Source organism: Pongo pygmaeus, chromosome 12, assembly GCF_028885625.2.
Source record: "Pongo pygmaeus isolate AG05252 chromosome 12, NHGRI_mPonPyg2-v2.0_pri, whole genome shotgun sequence".
In the NCBI taxonomy this organism is placed as follows: domain Eukaryota; kingdom Metazoa; phylum Chordata; class Mammalia; order Primates; family Hominidae; genus Pongo; species Pongo pygmaeus.
Window position 1 is genome coordinate 101,353,950 of NC_072385.2, and position 25,075 is coordinate 101,379,024.

The window sequence follows — 25,075 nt, forward strand, 5'->3', positions numbered from 1 at the left end:
TCTGGTATTTTCTAGCAATTTTCTAGTATGTACTAGTATTTCTAATAAATACATTTTCTAGTAATTTGCTTCACAATCATTCTCTTTTTCTCTAGATGAAGACATTTTCTGGGAAAACTGGTACTTCTGTCATCACTACAGCAGAAGATGTTAAGAAGCAAGAAGACAAGAAAAAGAAGAATCTATCTTGACCATGTTAGGTATAGCTGGAACAGTACTTAACCTCTTAGTGATTGTTTTTGTCTACATCCATGCCACACTCTGAAGGTCTTGTTCAAGGGACTGCATTCAGGGCAAAACTTGGCTCTAACAAGAAAGATTTAGAAGACTATCCTTTAAAAGCACACCTCCAGAATATTAAGACATACATCCCAGGGTAACTCCCTTGCTCTAAGAGCAATTACTATATGATGCTTCCAGCTTGAGGAATAAAATTATAACAAAGCAAATAGGCAAATTTTAACTTTACACAGAGGAAAAAAACAGAGAGGACAAAGCAATGAATATGGACATTGAAGATGAAGTACTCCAAAACATACAAGATTTAGTAATGTATACGAGACACAACAGCAAAAATGCCACAACCATTTTTCTAAGAGTACATATAAAATATATATTAATTAAAATAAAACTGCATTTAGGTTTGCGTTTTCCTTAAGCCTCTAGTAATCTACTTAATACAGGAAAGGGAAATTTAGTCAGTATGGGAAAGAAGACCATGAAAATGTTTAGAAAAATGAAGTTTTAGTTAGCATTAATGAACACTGAATATTTTAAAAACTGTCTTTGGAAATTATATTTTAGTAACTCAAAAGAAATGAGCCTTAGCATGACTTTTGGTAGTTAAGCAGTCGTAAAGATAAGGCCACATAGAAAAATAGACTACATAGAAAAGAAACTTTCTTGTTTCAATAAAGTATTGACATTATTTCCCTGATAAATGTGGGTAATACAAAATAAAACTACCATTGTTAACATTTTAATATATTCTCTAAGTAAACTGGAGTAACTCTTTCTTTCTTTTTGTTTTTTGAGATAGACTCCTGCTCTGTCACTTAGGTTGGAGTGCAGTGGCTTGTTCTCGACTCACTGCAACCTCTGCCTCCCGGGTTCAAGCAATTCTCGTGCCTCAACCTCCCAAGTAGCTGGGACTACAGGTGCCCGTCCACCACAACCGGCTAATTTTTGTATTTTTAGTTTTGCCATGTTGGCCAGGCTGGGCTCGAACTCCTGACCTCAGGTGATCCACCCACCTCGGCCTCCCAAAGAGCTGGGATTACAGGCTTGAGCCACCGCGCCTGGCCTGTAGGACTTTTTAAAAGCATTTCATGATTTACCATAAAAACATCTAGTTTGCATAACAATTATATTGCGGAAATACAACTGGCATAAACAAATCTGGAAACAAACACAACTCACTCTTAACTGGGATGTTTCATAGGAGAAATGGAGAGTTATGGCTAATCTGGTAGGTAGTTACGTGGAAATCTGATTAAGCTTTTCTTAATAGCTGGACTACAGTGTGAAAGGTGACAATATAAGGATTAGGTACGTGAGCAGCTCATAGGAAAGAAAGGACTACTCTGGGTAGTCAAGAATGGTATCCCTGAAGTGTTTGAGAAGTGAACTAATACTTTATCTTTACAAATCTGTACAAATCAAAGCAATTCAAAACCCATCTAAATTTTAATTTAAGCAACCTGTCCTCCCCTTATAAAACTTACTAGTCATAATTATTTAACACATAGAGTGATATATTCTGTACCAAAGTTATTTCCACATTGGATGCCCTTGACAAAAATGAAAACTCTAAATAAAACGAATTAACATTTGTTGATAAGCACTTATGTCATAGATACTCTGAGTCGCTATCAACATGCCTTGCTAGTGACCATATATAGAAATAAATACATTAAACATGGGCAAGTGTTTTAAATTTTATTGGTACTGCTCAGCTAATTGTCACAAAAACTAGAGCCATATTAAAATACTATTAAAATATACTTTAGGCTAAAAATAAAGTGGCAGGTTACTCTACTTTTTTTTTTTTTTTTTTTTTTTGCGATAGGGTCTACTCTGACACCCAGGCTGGAGTGTAGTGGTGTGATCACGGCTCACCGCAGCCTCGCCCTCCTGGGATCCCACCTCCTGAGTAGTTGGGACTACAGGCGAGTGTTGATTTTTTGTTTTTTTGTAGAGACAGGGTCTAAGTTGCCCAGGCTGGTGATCCTCACGCTTCAGCCTCCCAAAGTGCTGGGATTGCAGGTGTGAGCCACCACACCTGGCCTGCTACTCTAATTAGTAGAATAATCTGATAGATTATTTTATTATTATTATTTTTTTTTTTGAGATGGAGTCTTGCTCTGTTGCCCAGGCTGGAGTGTAGTGGCTCACTGCAACCTCAGCCTCCAGGGTTTCAAGCGATTCTCCTGCCTCGGCCTCCTGAGTAGCTGGGATTATAAGCACGCACCACCACACCCGGCTATTTTTGTATTTTTAGTAGAGACGGGGTTTCACCATGTTGGTCAGGCTGGTCTCGATGTCCCGACCTCATGATCTGCCCGCATCAGCCTCCCAAAGTGCTGGGATTATAGGCATGAGCCACTTCACCCGTCCTATTTTATTTTTTAATAGAGATGAAGTCTCACTGTGTTGCCCAGGCTGATCTCAAACTCCTGAGCATAAGCAATCCTCTCATCTTGGCCTCCCAAAGGGATGGCCTTTGGGATGAACCACCAACACAGCTCCCAGACTCTTTATTAAAACAGTACAAAGAAATGGCATAATTTGACGTTTCAAATGAACTATTACCATGAAAACTATAAATAAGGATATACAGTTAAGTATCGTTACGACAGCTCGATAATTTTTCATTATTTGTTTCTCAGGCAGTGTATATCAACAAAATAAAGTATTTTTATAAATAATAAAAATTATGTATTTTCTATTGGTATCAAACCTTATCTTTTCCTGTAAGAGCACTAATACAATTTCTATGTCCTTTTTAATTTGGAGAGCCCTGAGACCTAGCAAGATGGCTAGGTTTCCAACTGCACATTTACTTTGATGTAACTACTAAGTAATTTGAATTTAATAAATATGGTCATATTTAAATTAAGACATTTGTCATAATAACAAAATTAACCTTATTCTCAAACAGTATACTCATGAAATTAAATACCTACTCTTAAAGAAACATATCCAAAGGTAACATAAAATAATAAAAAGAGCTTTAAACACACAAAACACACTGTGAGAAAAATCAGATGGTATATCAAAATGCAGTAATGGGTTTTGACACATTATAGTTTGTTATAAAACTGTCAAACCAATATTAGGGAAATTAAAAATTTTAATCCTAGTATATACCATCATTTAACTAAGATAACCAGCCAAATCAGTAGATACTTTATAATTTTCCCAATGAAGTCCTGTGCCTGCTCTCTCATGTCTACCTTACTCTAACACATCACTTACTCATTTTTCTTTTTTATATTGACAAAATCCATTTATATCTTGCTTTTAAACTTGAAAATAAGTGAGTTTAATAATCACCATGTTACTAACCAGTTAAACGAGCAACTGAATACATTTCTCTAGATTTCATTTGTTCTTTTCTAATCTGTGAATTGTCAGATTAACCAGGATAACAGCAATTTCCCTTGATAATCTGAAAGAATATTCATCCCCATATAATAAGACCACTATTAAAAAGGTAAAGATTTATTTCAATAAGAATTTGTAGCATACCCCACTAAGTTAATGGCAAATAATTTAATGTGTGCTAAGACTTAATATGCTCTTTTCTCAAAAAAGGAACATACTATTTTCTAAAATAGGTGAGGGTCTCTAAAGTAACATTCTGCCTGTTAACATTAACATCTGAATATTACCAAATACTTCTTAAGATGAAACAGGATCTCCATCTAGTGGCCAGTGGGGTAACTCCATACTATACAGGGGCTAGAGAAAAAATGATTCTGGCCTACAAAATGCAACTTCCAGAATACCATTTGTTATGAAAAGTGGAAGTGAAAATTGAGAAAGAAATTAAAATGAACAAATAATTAATATATTTTCCTATCTAGAACACTAACAGATGTCTTTATTTTAGTAAGCAATAAGAAACAAATTATTAAAGCATCAAACTTACTATTTTGAGTAACTGGAACCATGATGTTAACCTTTGATAAATCTGATTAATTTAACCTAAATATGAAGATTTATGTTTCTGCTGTAATGGCACCAAATGCTTTTTTTTAAAAGTCTCCATTCATTTACAGGCGTGGTGGCTCACGCCTGTCTGTAATCTCAGCACTTTGGGAGGCCGAGGTGGGTGGATCACTTGAGGTCAGGAGTTCAAGACTGGCCTGGCCAACGTGGTGAAACCCTGTCTTTACTAAAAACACACAAAAAATTAGCAGGGTGGGTGGCGGGTGCCTGTAGTCCCAGCTACTCAGGTGGCTGAGGCATGAGAATTGCTTGAACCCGGGAGGTGGAGGTTGCTGTGAGCCAAGATCATATCACTGCACTCCAGCCTGGGCGACAGACTGAGACTCCGTCTCAAAAATAAAAAAATAAGTCTCCATTCATTTACGTATCTAAATTTTCCTCTCCACCCATTTTAAGATCTACAAAAAGAGGTCAAAATAGTAGGAAAACTACTGTTAAGTCACAAAAATCTTATGCTACAAACAGTGAATTCAAAAAGATGAAATATCAGGAATTTATCTTTTTTTTTTTTTTTGAGACAGAGTTTCACTCTTGTCGCCCAGGCTGGATGGAGTGCAGTGGTGCCATCTCGGCTCACCGCAACCTCCGCCTCCTGGGTTCAAGCGATTCTCCTGCCTCAGCCTCCCAAGTAGCTGGGATTACAGGCATGTGCCACCACACCTGGCTAATTTTTTTTTTTTTTTTTTTTTTTAGTAAAGATGGAGTTTCTCCACGTTGGTCAGGCTGGTCTTGAATTCCCAACCTCAGGTGATCCACCTGCCTCGGCCTCCCAAAGTGCTGGGATTACAGGTGTGAGCCACCATGCCTGGCCAGGAATTTATCTTAAGAATATTAAATGTATAAAGCTCTGGATACATGTTCCCAATAGCATCTAATAATTTTAAATTTTACAAATTAAAGTAACAATCTGAAAGTAAACTGTTTAAATAATGGCATAGCCATTATTATGCAAGTAAAAAGTTCTTAGGCAATTATTTAATGACTAAATACAATATACTTAATGATTAAATCACTAAATATAATCAGTGCCTACCTCTGGAGAATAGGATCTGTGTCTCAGTTACAGAATTGTGACAAGTTAGTAATGGAAAAAAGGTTGTCCTTTCCCCTAAGGAGTTTGTATGCTCCCTCTATTCTGGTAATAATTTTACAACTAACAATACTATCTTTTTACCTTTGATGCAAAGATGTTGAGAACTAAAACTGAAGATCAATTTTATGTGCAATTATTGTTGATCCTTATGGTCAGCTTAGTATTATCATTTAATACACTCAGGCCAGTTTTTAAACTTCTATTGAAATAAAACAGACTTAGCTAACCAGCTACATAGTAAACTCATTAATATGAAAACTTGAAGGTTTTATTAAAATGAGGAGTAGACTCTGGTATTCATCTCAATCTTTAACAGTCATTAAACATTAAAGTTTAAAGATTACAAAGTATCTAACGTATACCTGTAGCCAGAAAATAAGGGCAAAAAGGGTGTGGGACAGTAATAAGAAACCACAATTGATATTTTAAATTAATGGCAGACCAATCTCTGCACTGAAAGTAAGGCATAAATTAGTGTGTTCCTATATTTTCTTGTCTTGCTCACCAATCATTTAAAAACATGTTATAGAAAGAAAATGTGCATTATTTTACTAAAGTTCTCAGAAAAGGCTATTACGTTAGGCCTGCATTTTTTTTTATATCATCTGCTAGCAATATAAGCAAATCATCCCTTGAATACAATGTCTCAGGCAAAATTATGAGGACTACTCTCACACTTACAAACCAATCTGTAGACTATTCTATAAAATAAATGGTTATATTCTGTAAAAATATCAGTATTATGAAAGATAAAGATAGGCTAGGAACTCTTCCAGATTACAGAAGAAAAGGACATGACAACTAAATGAAGTAAAAAATGGTGGAGTGGATCCTGTCACATACCTCAACTCCCACATTGCCGAAAATAATACTATATACACAAATGAAAAAATTGGAAAATAAACTTTAGACTAATTTTCCAACATAGAAATTTTACTAAGTCTAAGGAAGACTCTGGCTACATAATTCGTTCAGGTTTTTAAATGCCACTTAAGGCAGGGTGTGTTGGCTCAGGTCTGTAATTCCAGCACTTTTGGGTGGGCAGATCACATAGGGCCAGGATTTGAGACCAGCCTGGCTAACATGGTGAAACCCCATCTCTACCCAAAATACAAAAATTAGCCAGGCATGCTGCTGCATGTCTGTAATCCCACCTACTCAGGAGGCTGAGGCAGGAGAATTTCTTGAACCTGAAAGGTGGAGGCTGCAGTAAGCCAAGATTGTGCCACTGCATTCCAGCATGGGTGACAGAGGGAAACCCTGTCTCAAATAAATAAATAGTAGCCACTTAAAAAATTATTACTATTCTAACCAAAACTGATAACTAATTACATATTTATATTTTTATTTACATTTACTTACATAATTATATATGTACTTATACACTTATATTTACTTATACAATATTAAGCTGTGTTTTCCTGAAAACAATCCATATTTAATATCATTTAGGAGGCATGCTACCGTTTAACCTACTGACTACAAGTTACATCATTTTATCTTAATATAAGGTATTATCTCAAAATAAGTATTTGTTACCACATCCAAATATATCATTTAGAATTAACCACTGGACAAGTTAGCAAATTCAAGAACATCTAAAGCCTGATGAAAGAAATTTCTTTTTTCCAGGAAAATAATAAACCATAAAAGAAAGGTCAAACTTTGATCTGTCACATTAAATTTCTAAAATAGTTCCAAGATATAGTATCTAAGTCTCTGCAATTCTATACATTTACCAAAAATCAGTTGAACATACACACCTTCCCAGGAAGTGCACTTACATGAACAGCAATTACTGTAAATATTATGTAAATAATCCTGGATTTCCTTTTTGACAATGAACCATAAAGATAAAAGCTCAGTGTTATAAGAGAGTCAATTTCAGACCAAAACAGAAATTTAAAATTTTTAGTAGGTCATATCTTCACAGTATAAGGATTAAGAAAATAATACTTTAATAATAGAGAAGTGAGATAAAAAGAAACCTATCTCATCCTATTGAATTGTTCTATATAATCTAAAATTAAAATTTATACTCTCAAACATTTTAATAAAAAAAAAATTATGCATTTGACATCTACTTTTTAAAAAAGACCAGTCTGATGTATCAAACAGGTCAATCTAAACAAACAAAAAAATCAATCTAATACTTTCATGAAGGAGTTTGAGACAGACTGGGAAACAGTGTATTTTTAAAGGACAACAATCTTCCTGATACTGGGGAATATGGGCAATAATCCCTTCAAATACTAATATTTTTACCAGACATCCAACTGTGTCACTTAGCCGCTACCAACCACAAAATAGACTTCCAAGATTCATTTCCATTGTTTCCCTTATCTATTCTTCCTTAATAAATTAATGAAATACATACATGTTAATTTTCATAAGAAGATAAATAAAGACAGAGAAGAATATGAGTAAAACAGAGTTGAAACAATAAATAATAAAGGTTTTGGCTGAAAGAAATAGATGTTAACTGCTTGTTTCTCTTGGAAATATCTATACATTTCTGAACATGTAGCTTTCTATTCTTAGGAAAAGAACACATTTCTTAGATAATTCCATAACCAAGGAAATAATAAACTATATTATTCAATCAATAATCAGTTGTATACTGGCAAAACAAGTAGCTATAGTACTTTTATTATTGAATTTTAAGAAATTAATCATCTTCTTATCAAGTACCTATGGACTTGATTTATGTATCTGCCTTTCTTCAAAAATAACTGTTGTCTGCAATAGTGTTTGACAAAAATATTCAAAATCCATAGAAGTTTGATCATATTCTGATCAGAATGATGTCATGAAGTTGTTAGCCTTTGTCCTATCATTTTCAGTTACAGATGATTAAAAGGAAAAAAAGTGTACTTTCACCTTTCACAGATAAAGACAAAGGAATAATGAAACTTTTATTATTCTGTGTCCTATGGTAAGTGATGACACAGTATCAAATTAAGGGCACCAAAAACCAACTAAATATTTCCAGAATACTTTTTAGGAAATAAATCCATCAACTATTTCAATTGAAGCTTACTATTAGACAATGATAAAATAAGCAAACAAAATTATTCATCCACAGAGACATTTACAGGGATTATTTACCTGAATCATTTCGTAGATAAGATGACATGGCTGGGATGAGGCAGGACTGACTGAGAAGCTCGAGAAGTACAGAAGGAAGGGCATTACTGTTCTGCCCTCTAGTCTCATGAGATGACTGAGCTTCTCCATTTACCGCACTACTGACAGGATTTATGTAACTGGCAAGAACCTAAAAATTGTTGAAATTAATTTGGATTTCAGTTTCACATACTTCAAAAGTTTTTATTGTAGGTTAGAAATTCAATCTGAATACTAAGAGTACATATTTTCTACTTAATCAGTATCTTATACTATGTTTTAAAATAATTATTTGTTTAAATTTTCAAAAGAGAAGGATCTGTTTTGTCTGAGAGTGTTGCTTACAAAGGATGGTACACTACATATGACTAGACATATAAAAGCAATACAACTACGAACATAAAAAATGTAGTAGCAATTCTGTACTATTTACATATTTTATTGAATAGACTCAATTCACAGTTTGAGGGTAACAAAATCTTAGAACTTTATACTAGAAGGAGCATTCTAGAGTTGCAGAAGACACATTCAAAGCATTGACCAACTTCGATTAGCTGATGCAGGAAGCAAAGCTAATCTTTTCATTAAGTATTTCCCCTATACATTTCTGTGGTATAAAGACTTTCTATTCTTGTCCAACTTGCCTGAATCTAGAAAAGTTATTTATTTATCTATTTATTTTTTTGAGACGGAGTTTCGCTCTTATCGCCCAGGCTGGAGTGCAATGGCGCAATCTTGGCTCGCTGCGACCTCTGCCTCCCGGGTTTAAGTAATTCTCCTGCCTCAGCCTCCTGAGTAGCTGGGATTACAGGCATATGCCACCAAGCCCAGCTAATCTTTCTATTTATTAGTAGAGGCACGGTTTCACCATGTTGGCCAGGCTGGTCTCAAACTCCTGACCTCAGGTGATCCACCCACCTCAGCTTCTCAAAGTGCTGGGATTACAGGCATGAGCCACCGCGCCCGGCTGAAAAGTTATTTTTAAAAATGTAAGCAACCATGAACCTGGGAGGCGAAGGCTGCAGTGAGCCGAGATCACGCCACTGCACTCCAGCCTGGGCCACAGAGTGAACTCCGTCACAAAAAAAAAAAAAGCAACCAAAATGCGTATAAATAAATAACACTTAAAAAAAAAAAGTCCAGATACAACACATTAAACAAGAAAATGCCTGTAGGAAGATGCATCTTCCGGCTACTGGAGAATTTCATCCCTGCCACTTTCCTCTCAGTGAAGAAGCTAGTTGAGAGGGAAGAAATACAGAGTTACAAGTAAGCAAGAACAATCTTTATCCAGTGGTATCTTAGAATGCACTGGGAAGAAGGACCACAAGTGGGCATAAACATAGCTGAGGAAAGGTGGATTAGTTATCAATATTTTAAAATAAATAAATACAAAAAAAAAAACCATTATCACGAACAATATCAAGTTTACAAATATACCTGCAGAAGGCAGGTAACATGTTCCTCTTCCAGCCTTTGCTTAGTTAAGGCTTGTTCCACATCCCACCCAGAAGCTGTAGAGCCTGTTCCAAAGCCAGTCCCTTTGGCCCAATATAACTGTTGTTCTTCTGTTGATGTAGGGTTATGAGAGCTTGACACCTGTGGCTTAAAATAACAAAAAATGAACATCCATTACAATTTGTTTTTGCTTATCTTCAAAAATATTTATCACTGGGAAAGTAAAATGATGAAGCTACTATGGAAAACAGTTTGGTGGCTGCTTAAAAAAATTGAACACAGATTTTCTGTATGACCCAGCAATTCTACTTCTAGTATTAAAACAGATAAAAACTGGTACTGAAATAGACACGTTTACAGCAGCACCATTTAAACAAAAGATGAAAATAGCCTAGATGCCAACCAACAGATGAATGGATCAACAAATAGGATATTTATTGAGCCATAAGAAGAAATGAAGTACTGATATATGCTACATGAATAAACCTAGAAAACATTATACTAAATGAAAGAAGACAGACGCAAGGAACAACACATTACATGATTCAATTTATATGCAATATCCAAAATAGGTAAATGCATGGAGACAGAATGCAGATTGGTAATTGCCAGGGGCTGGGGGAAGGGGTAAATGGAAAGAAACTGCTTATATTTAAGAATGAATGAATGAATACATACATAAATAAATACAAATTTTCAAATATTTATCAAGAAAAGAAGGGATAAACCACCCTAGAGCCTAAAAAGTCAATGACTCAAAACTGAATTGAGAAAACAGTGAAAAGAATACAGATATGAGCAGATCTTTTTAGGATAAATATAGCAAAAGGGTATCTCAACTATTCCTGACCCTTTGCATGTTTATATACATTTTATAATTGGCTTGTAAACTTCCTCCAAAATGAACCTGGAATTGTATCAAACTTAAGGATTGATCTGGGAAGAAATAATGTTATTGCACTATCATATCTAACCCACTGAAGATACACATGAACACAGACAGATTCACCTGCCTTAGCCTCCCAAGTAGCTAGGAATATAGGTGTAAGCCACCAGGCCCGGCTAATTTTTGTAATTTTAACAGAGATGGAGTTTCACTATGCTGGTCAGGGTGGTGTCGAAATCCTGACCTTAAGTGATCTGCCTGCCTCCACGTCCCAAAGTGCTGGGATTACAGACATGAGCTACCATGACCAGCCAAAAATTTCATAAAGTGGTATTATACATATTTTTCAGATTTACTCATAGATATTTTCTATTTTTGGTGCTATTCTAAAATATATCTTTATAAAGCTCATTTTATGTCTGTTGCTAGTATGTAGAAATTAACTAATTTTTATATACTGACCCCATGTTGTATTATTAATAAACTCACTTATGCCATTAATTATTTTGGTATTTTTTTTTTCTTTTTGAGACACGGTTTCACTCTTGTCGCCCAGTCTGGAGTGCAATGGCGCAATCTCGGCTCACTGCAACCTCCGCCTCCTGGGTTCAAGTGATTCTCCCACCTCAGCCTCCCGAGTAGCTAGGATTACAGGCGCACGCCACCATGTCCAGCAAATTTTTGCATTTTTAGTAGAGATGGGGTTTCAGCATGTTAGCCAGGCTAGTCTCGAACTCCTGACCTCAGGCTATCCACCCACCTCGGCCTCCCAAAGTGCTGGGATTACAGGCGTGAGCCACCTCACCCAGCCTATTCTGGTATGTTCTACAATACAATTAAATCATATTGAAATAATGAGGAATTTTTTTCTTTCTTTCTTGAATTTCCTGTCTTACCGCACTGGCTAGATCCCCACCCACAACCCCCATTCTATGGTATTATTCTTAAAAGTTCAAAAAGAAGAAGGATCACAATATAAATTCAGTGTATCTTGGTAAATGGGAAAGCTTATTAAGCACTTAAATCTTTTCTGCTTTTCAAGTAGATAGGTTTCTTTTTGGTTTACTGAAGAAGACTAATAGAGAAAACAATTAATTTATAATTTCTGTTTTAAATATCCTTTTAGATGTGAAAATGGAACACCCAAGTCTCTGAAAGATTAATTCAGAAAAAAACTTTATTCTGTACTCCCTAATTAAATCTAGTTTTTTTTAATAACTGAAATAATTAAAAGTGAACCTACCTCAGTTTGATTCACACTAGAGTTTGGAACTCGTGGGGCATGGTGGCTCAAAGCAGAGAGACAGACAAGAATGAGGTGTAAGGCTCCAATTTCCAATGCCATCCGCCTTAGAAGTACACCATCATCAGTTGTCAAAGGTGTAGTGCTAAACAAGCTACGAAGGACGTGGAAAGGAAGGGTTGGAAGCACATTGGCTGATGGAGATTGAAGAATATGACCTAGATTGAAGAAAGAAGAGGACTCAAGATTAAAAACAGTTAAAAACATATAAGAAGCTACATACAGGGTCATAAATTAATAATGACACTGTAATACAAAAGTATATCACTAAATTATTTAAAAAACCAAATACCACAAATACGACAGTAATATCTTAAAATTTAATTTAAAAAAAAAAGGATCAGGAAAAACTCTGTCAGACACAGTATACATAAACCTCAAAAAAATGGAAACGTATGTATGATCATAGCTATAGATTATGTCAAAATTATTACAAACTAGAATTTAAACTAAAACCTGAACAATAGAAAAGAAGTATTAGTAGTATCTTACAACAGTAAGAAAGTAACTGCTTTTCTTGGGAGTAGCTTTAACCATGAACAGATAATGAACAAGCAAAACTATTTTTTTCCCAACAGTGTTCTACTGTGTTCTAACCAGGAAGGGGTATTAAATGCAAAGAAAGCAATGCTACATGGATGGTACACGAGATAATTAGTACAGAAAGATATCATAACTATCCTTTTTAATAAAAATTCATTGTATATGCACTAAAAATAGTGTGAAATTACAGAAAGGCATTTTTTTCTCCTTTTCTGTTTAGGGTTACACCTACTTTAACATTCTGTAGTAACAGAGTGTTGAAATACTATGGTTCTTATTACACATTCTATGTCTATCAAAACATCAAATGTATAACATAAATATGTACAACTATTACGTATCAATAAAAAATATGGTTCTTACCCCTCTATCTACTTAAAAAAAAAATCAGATCAAGTAATTAGAAATTCCTGACCTACTAAAATAAATACAGTTGACACCTGAATAACACAGGTTTAAACTACATGGGCCCACTTATATGCCGACATTCATGAGGGATTTTTGTTGTTAGGAAAATATAAAGGAAAAAATATTTACTTTGAATATTTGTTAGCTTCAGAGTTTTGAGATCTACAAATAAATTCATATAGTTTTATTAGATTAAATATACTTTGTAGTACAGAACTTAACAGTTTATTCTTTCTAAATGGCATGTGAATGAAATCAACCCTAATCAAAACCATGTGATTTTAAAATAACATAAGGAATATTAATTTTCTAATAAATATTAATAGAATAAATGGTAAGTGAAAATGCAAAAAAAAAAAAAAAGAAGAAGAAGAAGAAGAAAGAAAAAAGAAAATGCAGACATCACCCAAATGAAAATCTACTTGTGAGGCTATCCTGTAATTCTTCAGTTTTTCTTTCTATTAAATAACAATGCCAACCCAATGGAAACAATCATCACAGCTTTCTCTTATTATTCTATGTTATCATTAATACATATTATGGCATTATTTTCCTAATTCTGTTCTCTTTAATCTAAGTATTGCTACCAGATTCATTTTCTGAAAAAAACTATATTCAACACATCACTAATCTTAACACATTTTAATAAACTTTTATTGCTATTCAAAATAAAATCTAAAGTTTTTAGTACGTTTTTCCATGATCTGTTACCAATACTAGCTTTTAAAATGGTCACAATGCTCCCGTTTGTGCAAATTTTCATCTGCTAACTTATCCCCTCTCATACATTTTAACCTCAAAACACTGCTCATTCCATTTATTTTCTGAGATAACTCATCCCAACCTAAATCTAATCTGTCCTTCAAGGCCTCACTAAAAAGTACCATGCCACTTCATTCACATTGCTGAGTAGTAAAGAAATAATCTCACATGTGTGTTTCTCCATAATACTGCATTCAAGAGTACTCAAGGGATTTTATAACTTGCTAAGTCTACATGTTTATGTACATCCCTTGTTTCTATTACTGGAGAACATTAGCTACTTGGAGGTAGCTCTAAATAACTGCTTCATGTTTAAATCCCTCCAGTGATGCCCAACAGTTTTGTCAGCACAAGGGAAATAATTTTTGAATGAATACAGAGATGAAAATGAAGATTCTTTAGGATTTGTTATGTATAACTAATACTGGAAGTGAGCTACCACTTAAAAATCATCTAACAGCTTAACTATGAAGGAAATAAATGATGAATAATAGGCAATGATCTGGATACCTTTACACAACCTATTCACATATGTGTTGATAAATTTAATACTAAACACTTACTTCCTTCTCCATCATCTGTCACTCCCAATACCAATCGAAGAAGGCACTGGGCATGTTTTCTCTCTTTCAGTAGCACTTCCGCATAGCCCGGAAGACGAAGAAATAATCCAAAAGCAGCCAAAGAATGGGCAGGTATGGGAGACATGGTCTGTACTGCTGACTTGATAGGTGGAGGTTCAGCCGCAATAGTTTCTGGTGCTTCATAAACTAACTCCCCTGACTGTTCAATGGTCACCCATTCAAACTGATCGCTATCCTTTGGCTTTTCCTGAGTGGTAGATGTTACAACTGGAGCACTCACCTAAAGAAAAAGAAAAGTGTTTGCTTGGCCATTCACATTTTCAACATCAGATTCAAAGTAAAGACTGAACTTTAAATGATCTCTTTAAAATATAGGACTATAAGGATTAATAAAGCTGCTTGCTTTAAAAAACAAGCTTCCAGCTGGGCGCAGTGGCTCATGCCTGTAATCCCAGCACTTTGGGAGGCTGAGGCACATGGATTACTTGAGGTCAGGAACTCAAGACCAGCCTGACCAACATGGTGAAACCCCATCTCTACTAAAAAACACAAAAATTAGCCAGGCATGGTGGCACGCGCCTGTAGTCCCAGCTACTCAGGAGGCTGAGGCAGGAGAAACACTTGAACCCAGGAGGTGGAAGGCACAGTGGGCCAAGATCACACCACCGCACTCCAGCCTGGGCAACAAAACTATCTCAAAAAAAATAAATAAAAATAAAAACAAGCTTCCAAACATCAAGACGCACATGACAGCAGAAGTATGGCAGTGTCTGCCAAGTGTCTCTACATTAGTTATTATTTCCACCTTCATAATTAGTTAAGTATCTGTATGCAGATTCTTGAGACTATTTAAATATCTTACTTCTCACCAAACTTTTGATCAGTCAGTCTTAGCATTTTTATAATTGTGCCTGAAACAATTATTACTACAGTGGTTATGAAAAGGAGAACTTTCTAATTCTGTCATTCTTTCTATATTTATTAGTTGGCACCAAGCTATAAGGAAAAATATTCCCTTCTTATCCAATAATTTTTCAGTATAGATTCTAACTTTATTACATATGTATACTGTTACTATCATTATTAATTCTGATGCCTAAGGGGAATAAGATTTGGTCTCTGAGACCCCATTAAAGCAGGATCCTGCTTCCTTTTAACTTGTCCCCCATCGTTCTTTGAGCATTTCCTTGCTTTCTAGCATAGCAAAACATTCTAGGCTCATGTTCTACATACTCTTCCTCAATACTAGAATTTCTCCAAGGAGCCCTGATTTCTTTTAGTAGGAAATTTTTAAAATGACAATATGGGAGATATATATGCATTTATCACTAGGGGGAGTCTGCTTCTGGGTCCTATCAGCAAACATACCTAGAAAATACATGTATGTATATATGTGTAAATATATATATATAGAGAGAGAGAGAGAGATAGATACATAGACATAATTTCTAGCATGTATTCTTCAAAACTGTCAAGGCCATCAAGGCCATGAAAGATAAATAAAGATAGCAGAATTGTTACATATGGAAGACTACAAGACAACAAAATGCAATATATGACCCTGAACTACCAGTGTCCTCAAACCATGCAAAAGAAAATTGATTTCTTTTTCTTTGGCCCTAAAGAACATTAGAAGGACAGGCAAAAGCTGAATAAGATTTGCAGTTTATAGTACAGAGTCAATGTGAACTTCTGATTTGTATAATTGTACTGTGGTTATCCAAGAGAAGTTTTCTGAACTTAGGAATAAAGGAGCATCATGTCTATAATTTAATCTTAATAATTCAAAGAAAAACTCCAGTTCTGAGCATGGTTGCCCTACAAACTTCTCATTGCATTTAGAAACACTCTACTTATCTTGCTTGGCCATGAATAATGCACTTCACTAAATATTAATTTGAAGTTCCACACTCAAACATATAATTAAATGAATAGTGACCTAATCACAGAGTTAGCTCACTATTCACTTCAAACATCAGGATCATTCCTAAGCTTCCTGTATGACTTTAGCAGACTGACAGGTAACTCTGTGGGGTGATTTTTAAATGAACAGTGAGGTAACTCTCTGATTAGTTCACTAATTCTTCCTTCTTTTACATATATATGTAGAAGTCTTAAGCTGATCTACAGCTTAGATCAGTCTTAAGTTGATCTACGGCTACACTACATACATCTGCACACTGAATAAAACAGGGGCAATTTTGATGCCAGCTTATTTTGACTACTAAAGCTTAGGCCAGAATGACAATATGAAACAGCCTAACTGTAAGAACATAGGAATTTGAGGCACTTTTCACTTCTAAACCATTTTGAAACCCTTTATAGGCAAATTTTTAAAGTACCTCTATATTTATTATTTTATGCTGCACAAAAGATAGTTTCATATAAAAGTACCTACATAATAGAACGTTGTTACAGAAGTAGAACTTTACCTCGTCATAATTGTTTTCTTAAAGGACTATTTCTCATATGATGCCACAAAACAAAACAAATGCAATGAAAGCAAAAAGACAGCAATACCAAAGAGCTCTTCATTTATAGCATTCAAATTCTTTAACAAGTGAAAGACCCTCAACTTCATGAAAATCAGAAGAGCAAATTAAAACCACTATCATATATTTCCCATCACTCATTATACAGATACAAATTTTTAAGTCTTATGTTAGATATGTATACAATCCTTCACAACTTTTTTCATTATAGCTAATAACTGGAAATAAAAATGCTAGTCAACATTAAGACTAATACACACAATAAGGTATAGTTAAATATACAGCAAGTATACTAGAGCTATACAAATGAGACCACCACAGGTTTAGGCATCAGCAAAGATTAATTTCAGAATACAGGTTCCGCAAAAGCACCAAACAGTAGAATATAAACTGATATTTACATAAATGTCACAAGTATAATGATTCAAACAGAACTGTTTTAGGGTATTAATATTAAGATGGATTTAATTTTTTAACTATTATATTCACTTGTATTATTTCACATTTTAAAAGTCAAAACTGAAAAGTATATAAAAACATGCTTTTTGCTCATTTAACAACAAAGAAATTTTATTTCTGATACACTAGGATAAAATAGCTCAATTTCCCAAAGAAAAGACTCTAAAAAGGACGTGCTCACTTTGAATAATGTCTAAAACACAAATAAATTATTTTAAATTAGATGAACAGGATATGATTTATATCACAGGCTTTTAGGAATTACGATATTCCAACCATGTGATGTCTTTGATTCTGATACTCATTATGTCACAGCAAACTGAGAAGACATGATACTTTCTAAAGTAGTCAAATGCTCCAATTTAAGAACAAAAAATGAGTTTCAGTTTAAATTGGAGAAATGGGATTAATATGATTTCAAAATCATAGCCATGGTACTTAAAAATGAAAACAGACTAAAAATTCTGTATGTTTGATTACAATTCTGCATAAGTGTATACATACAAACGTATACATGAACTTCCTGTATTGATTCTGGTTGTGTTTTTCAAGGAATTTATCCATTACATCTAAGTATCAAATATGTTGGCATAAAGTTGGTTATAACAGTACCTTATTTTATTCTATAGAAATTATAATAATGTGCTTGCTATCATTTGTGGATATCCAACTTGTGTGGTTTTCCCTTTTTCTTGAAAATTTTTCATAGTTTAACAATTTTACTAAAAGTCTCAAAAGTCAAAATGTATGGCTTTCTTGTTTCTCTTTGATTTTTTTGTTTTATACTTAATTGATTCTGGCTCTTACTGTAGTAATTCCTTGCTTCTGATTTTTGGTTAATTGTACTCCTGTTTTTCTAGTTTCTTGAGGTGGGAGTGTACATCATTGATAAATCTCCTCTTTTAATTATACACATTTAAAGCTATAAAATCTACAGACTGCTGTAGCTATATACCATGTCATGTTGGCATTATTGTTTTGAAATATATTGTAGTATCTATTGTGATTTCTTCTTTCATCCATGTGTTATTAAAAACTACACTGCTTAGGTTATACATATTTGAGGTTTTCTAGATCTTACTGCTATTGATTTCCAAATTAATTCTGATGTGGTCACAGAACATACTGGGTTTTATTTTAATGTTTTTAAATTTACTGAGATGTTTTGTATAGGCCAGCATACTGTCTATCTTTCTTTGGAAAGAAGTACATCCTGTAGTTGGTAAATGCTTTGTTCCATAAATATTGGTTAGGTCCATCTAGAAGTTTTGGGTGTTTCGCCCAACATCTCCTACTTCCTCACTTTGTTTCATTTACAGCTCTCTGTAAATGTTATAATCTATTACTGAAATGTAGATTTATCTAATTCTTCCTTCAGTTCTATAAATTTCTGATTCATGTACTTTGAAGCTATTAAATACACACAAATTTAGGATTGTTATGACTTATTCTGAATACTTTCATAGTGATTTAATGATCCTCTTTATTTCTTATAAGGTGGTCTATAATTCAACTTTGTCATACATTAAAAAATAGGGATAGCAGCTTTTTTCTTGCAAGCACATCTCTTTTAGGCAGCATATACTTGGGCTTTGCTTTTTCCTCTATTCTGACAAATGTTTGCTTTTCAAATGGGGTATTTAATACACTTAACATTCATTCATTCATTCATTCATTCATTTATTTGTTTAATCATAGAGATGGAGTCTCACTCTGTCACCCAGGCTGGAGTACAGGGGCACGATCTCAGCTCACTGCAACCTCTGCCTCCCAGGTTCAAGCGATTCTCCTGCCTCAGCCTCTCAAGTAGCTGGGATTACAGAGGTGTGCCACCACTGCTGGCTAATTATCATATTTTTTAGTAGAGGCGGGGTTTCACCATGTTGGCCAGGCTGGTCTTAAACTCCTGAGCTCAGGTGATCTGCCTGCCTCGGCCTCCCAAAGTGCTGAGATTACTGGCATGAGCCACCATGCCCAGCCATACACTGTACATTGTTGATGAGATGTTGTATCAACTCTTGATTTTAAAATCTTCCTTGAACTGTGTTTAGTTTAGTTTTGTTTAGCAGATACGTAAACTATTGGTAGATCAACCTGAACTTAGAGGCTTTTGTAATTTATTAGAAGAGTTTATTTTGATTTTTCCCTTATTTCTCAAGTGAATCTTTATTAGGATGTAGCCTTTACTCCTAACATATGGGCCATTTGGAATTCCAATGGAAAAGCCAAGATTTTTATCTCTGAGCAGGACTAAAACTGTAAATTGTATCCTCTTGGTGACAGACAGCAGCTGAAATCTCTGCACAGCTTTTTCAGCATTCTAGTTCATGTCTGCTCTCAAAATGCCTACGTTTAATAATTCTGCAGCAAGCTATGGACGTGCAGATTTTGGAGCTCCTCAGCTTCAGCTTCCTCCTTTCTGAATTCCTATTTTCCAGCCAGTATGGAAGAATCAAACTCCAGCCAATATGACTGTGGCTTAAATCTGAGTTCTACCTGTCCCACCCCACAAAGACTGAGGAATACCCCCAGAGAAAAGCAGTATAGACACTAATATTACTGAATGTGATTCTATTAATATTGTGTTTAAATCCTCTCTAATTTCTGCCTGCTTCTACTTGCTCTTCAAAGCCTTTAAATAATTGTTTTTGTGGTTGGTTGTTTTTTTTTTTTTTTTGAGACGGACTCTCACTGTCACCCAGGCTAGAGTGCAGTGGCGCAATCTCAGCTCACTGCAGGCTCCACCCCCTGGGGTTCAGGCCATTCTTCTGCCTCAGCCTCCAGACTAGCTGGAACTACAAGCGCCCGCCACCCCACCCAGCTAATTTTTTGTATTTTTAGTAGAGACAGGGTTTCACCATGTTAGCCAGGATGGTCTCGATCTCCTGACCTCGTGATCCGCCCGCCTCGGCCTCCCAAAGTGCTGGGATTACAGGCGTGAGCCACCACGCCCGGCCTAAATAATTGTTTTAAAATATATTTTGCCTAGAGCTTTTAACTAGATAGAGACAACAGAGTTAATCCCATACTTTTTATTCTGCCATCACCGATTTTTGAGAGGCGATGGGCGACATGGGTGAAGAATTATAGAAAATTTTCTCCAAAGGGTATAAAATTCTAGGATGACAGATTTTTTTGCTTTATTTTGTTGCTTGTTGTTTTCTACCATTTTAAGTTGTAGTGAGTTTCTTAATCCTGAGTTCTAGTTTGATTGCACTGTGGTCTGAGAGACAGTTTGTTATTACTTCTGTTCTTTTACATTTGCTGAGGAGTGCTTTACTTTCAACTATGTGGTCAATTTTGGAATAGGTGTGGTGTGGTGCTGAAAAGAATGTATATTCTGTTGATTTCTATTAGGTCTGCTTGATGCAGAGCTGAGTTCAATTCCTGGATATCCTTGTTAACTTTCTGTCTCGCTGATCTGTCTAATGTTGACAATGGGGTGTTACAGATTGTATATCTAGAAAACCCCATTGTCTCAGCCAAAAATCTCCTTAAGCTGACAGGCAACTTCAGCAAAGTCTCAGGATACAAAATCAGTGTGTAAAAATCACAAGCATTCTTATACACCAGTAACAGACAAACAGAGAGCCAAATCATGAGTGAACTCCCATTCACAATTGCTTCAAAGAAAATACAATACCTAGGAATCCAACTTACAAGGGATGTGAAAGACCTCTTCAAGGAGAACTACAAACCACTGCTCAAGGAAATAAAAGAGCATACAAACAAATGGAAGAACATTCCATGCTCATGCGTAGGAAGAATCAATATCGTGAAAATGGCTATACTGCCCAAGGTAATTTATAGATTCAATGCCATCCCCATCAAGCTACCAATGACTTTCTTCACAGAATTGGAAAAAACTACTTTAAAGTTCACAAGGAACCAAAAAAGAGCCCGCATTGCCAAGTCAATCCTAAGCCAAAAGAACAAAGCTGGAGGCATCATGCTACCTGACTTCAAACTATACTACAAGCCTACAATCACCAAAACAGCATGGTACTGGTACCAAAACAGACATATAGACCAATGGAACAGAACAGAGCCCTCAGAAATAATGCCACACATCTACAACCATCTGATCTTTGACAAACCTGAGAAAAACAAGAAATGGGGAAAGGATTCCCTATTTAATAAATGGTGCTGGGAAAATTGGCTAGCCATATGTAGAAAGCTGAAACTGGATGCCTTCTTTATAACTTATACAAAAATTAATTCAAGATGCATTAAAGACTTAAACGTTAGACCTAAAACCATAAAAACCCTAGAAGAAAACCTAGGCAATACCATTCAGGACATAGGCATGGGCAAGGACTTCATGTCTAAAACACCAAAAGCAATGGCAACAAAAGCCAAAATTGACAAATGGGATCTAATTAAACTAAAGAGCTTCTGCACAACAAAAGAAACTACCATCAGAGTGAACAGGCAACCTACAAAATAGGAGAAAATTTTTGCAATCTACTCATCTGACAAAGGGCTAATATCCAGAATCTACAATGAACTCAAACAAATTTACAAGGAAAAAACAACTCCATCAAAAAGCAGGCGAAGGATATGAACGGATGCTTCTCAAAAGAAGACATTTGTGCAGCCAAAAGACACATGAAAAAATGCTCACCATCACTGGCCATCAGAGAAATGCAAATCAAAACCACAATGAGATACCATCTCACACCAGTTAGAATGGCAATCATTAAAAAGTCAGGAAACAACAGGTGCTGGAGAGGATGTGGAGAAATAGGAACATTTTTACATTGTTGGTGGGACTGTAAACTAGTTCAACCATTGTGGAAGTCAGTGTGGCAACTCCTCAGGGATCTAGAACTAGAAATACCATTTGACCCAGCCATCCCATTACTGGGTATATACCCAAAGGATTATAAATCATGCTGCTATAAAGACACATGCACAGGTATGTTTATTGCGGCACTATTCACAATAGCAAAGACTTGGAACCAACCCAAATGTCCAACAATGATAGACTGGATTAAGAAAATGTGGCACATATACACCATGGAATACTATGCAGCCATAAAAAATGATGAGTTCATGTACTTTGTAGGGACATGGATGAAGCTGGAAACCATCATTCTCAGCAAACTATCGCAAGGACAGAAAACCAAACACCACATGTTCTCACTCATAGGTGGGAATTGAACAATGAGAACACATGGACACAGGAAGGGGAACATCACACACCAGGGCCTGTTGTGGGGTGGGGGGAGGGGAGAGGGATAGCATTAGGAGATACACCTAATGCTAAATGACGAGTTAATGGGTGCAGCACACCAACATAGCACATGTATACATATGTAACAAACCTGCACATTTTGCACATGTACCCTAAAACTTAAATAAAAAAATTTAAAAAATATAATAAAATAAAGTTGTAATTCCCTGGCTCATATGGTTTCTGTTGAAAGGCCAGTTGTTAGTGTTATTGCTGCTGTTTTGAAAATATAGGTCACTTCGTCACTTCCTTTATAGCTTGTTTTAATATTCTCTCATTATCTTTTTTTTTTTTTTTTTTTTTGCTTTTTTGGGGGTATGCGGTCTTGTTATGTTGCCCAGGTGGTCTGGAACCCGTGGGCTCAAGTAATCCTCCCGCTTCAGTCTCCTGAGTAGCTGGAATTTCAGGGATGCACCGCAGTGGCCAGCTGTCTTTGTTTTTAACCACTTTTACCATGACAGTTCCAGGCATGCGTATCCTGCATGAAGCTAACAGTTTCTTACATGTTGAATTGAGATTTAAGTTTTACATCTATTTGGGAAATTTTTCTTCTTCTCAATACTGTTCTGTCCATGTTTCAACTAACTCTTTTTCTGGGACTATAAATTCATGTATGTTAGAATTTTTCACTTCAGTCCATACAGCTCTTATGTTCTTCTCATTCCTTACACTTTCTATGCTTCTGTTTGAACGATTTCTTTTTTTTTTGAGACAGAGTCTTGCTCTGTCACCCAGGCTGGAGTGCAGTTGTGCGATCTCGGCTCACTGCAGCCTCCGCCTCCCGGGTTCAAGCAATTCTCCTGCCTCAGCCTCCCGAGTAGCTGGGATTACAAGCGTCCACCACCACGCCCAGCTAATTTTTGTACTTTTAGTAGAGATGGGGTTTCACCATGTTGGCCAGGCTGATCTCGAACTCCTGACCTGAGGTGATCCACCTGCCTCAGCCTCCCAAAGTGCTGGGATTACAGGCATTAGCTGCCGTGCCAAGCCGAAGGATTTCTTTTGATACATCTTCCAGTTCACTACTGTTGCAATCTGCAGTGTCTCTTTTTTTTTTTTTTTTTGAGATGGAGTTTCATTCTTGTCACCCAGGCTGGAGTGCAATGAAGCCATCTCGGCTCACTGCAACCTCCACCTCCCGGGTTCAAGCAATTCTCTTGCCTCAGCCTCCTGAACGGCTGGGATTACAGGCGCCCACTACCACACGGGGCTAATTTTTCTATTTTTAGTAGAGACGGGGTTTCAACATGTTGGCCAGGCTAATCTCGAACTCCTGACCTCAGGTGACCCTCCTGCCTTGGCCTCCCAAAGCGCTGGGATTACAAGTGTGATTACAGGATTCCAGGCTGGGATTACACCATGCCTGGCCAGTGTCTCTTATTAAACACACCTAACAGTGTCCTTAATTTGATATATTAGAAATTCTCAACCCATCCCATATAGCTAGTATTATCCTGACACCAAAACCAGACAAAGGCATTACAATTATAGACCAAACTCTGTATTAGTTTTCTACTGCTGCTATAACACACTGCCACAAACTCAGTGGCTCGGAAGAGCACAAATTTATTATTTTAAAATTCCAGAAGTCAGAAATCCAAAATAGGTCTTATGGGACTAAAATCAAAGGATGCATTCCTTCTGCAGGCTCTTAGGAAATAACAGTTCCTCACCTTTTCCAGCTTCCAGAGGCTACTTACGTTCCATGGCTCTTGGGTGCTTCCATCACCACATCATATCCTCTATTCCTGGCTTATGCTTAAACGGCTGAGGAGATCCATGAGTTACATGCCTAATCTCTTCAAAGAGCACTCTATGTGACTGAATACTCTGACTTTTGATGTTTCTAAGGCACTAGCAAAAGGTTGTCCAGCCTCACCCTTGGCTTATACTTTGGAGCATGCTTTTCTGATAGCGAATCTCTAAATTTTAGCACCTTCTGTGATCTCGATAGGTAATTTCACAACTTGACAAGCATTGATTGCTTGTTTTTCAACAGTTCTTCTCTCAATTTATATCTTTCCTCGCACATTTCACTATAAGCAGCAAGAAAAAAACAGGTTGTACCTTCACCACTTTGTGTGGAAATCTCAGCTAAATATCCAAGTTCATTACATGCAAGTGCTGCTTTCTATATTTAGGACACAAATGAGTTAATAGTTCCGCTTCTATATGACAAAGATCCCTTTTCCTTCAGGTTCTGGTAACATGTTCCTCATTTCCTTCTAAACCTCCTTGTCAGCACTTTAAACACCCGTATGTCTACCAAGTCTGCTTATGACAATTCAGATATTCTCTAAGACACTGTACGTTTTCTCCCCTATGATCCTTACTTCCTTCTGGGCCCTCACTGGCAGAAGCTTTATCATCCACATTTTATCTAACAATCTGTTCAAGGTAATCTAGATTTTTTTTTTAAATCATGCTACTCAAAATTATTCCATACTCTGCCAAGTACCCAATTCTAAAGTCACTTTCACATTCTTAGGTAT

The 25,075-nt window shown here is 35.9% G+C and overlaps 1 protein-coding gene across 25 annotated transcripts in view; it reads right to left on the reverse strand.

The window, feature by feature from the left end:
* The window catches only part of BIRC6 (baculoviral IAP repeat containing 6), a 258,658-nt gene that overhangs the window by 60,714 nt on the left and 172,869 nt on the right, over positions 1-25,075 (reverse strand). For all 25 annotated transcript variants that reach the window (XR_010123126.1, XR_008500630.2, XM_054475624.2 and 22 more), the window contains 4 exons: positions 14,376-14,676; positions 12,040-12,257; positions 9,893-10,057; positions 8,435-8,603 (listed from right to left, as the gene is read on the reverse strand). Coding sequence is in view for 23 of the 25 variants with exons in the window: in XM_054475624.2 (XP_054331599.1) it covers positions 8,435-8,603; positions 9,893-10,057; positions 12,040-12,257; positions 14,376-14,676 (853 nt within the window). In the remaining 2 variants the exon portion in view is untranslated. The remainder of the gene's footprint in view (positions 1-8,434; positions 8,604-9,892; positions 10,058-12,039; positions 12,258-14,375; positions 14,677-25,075) is intronic.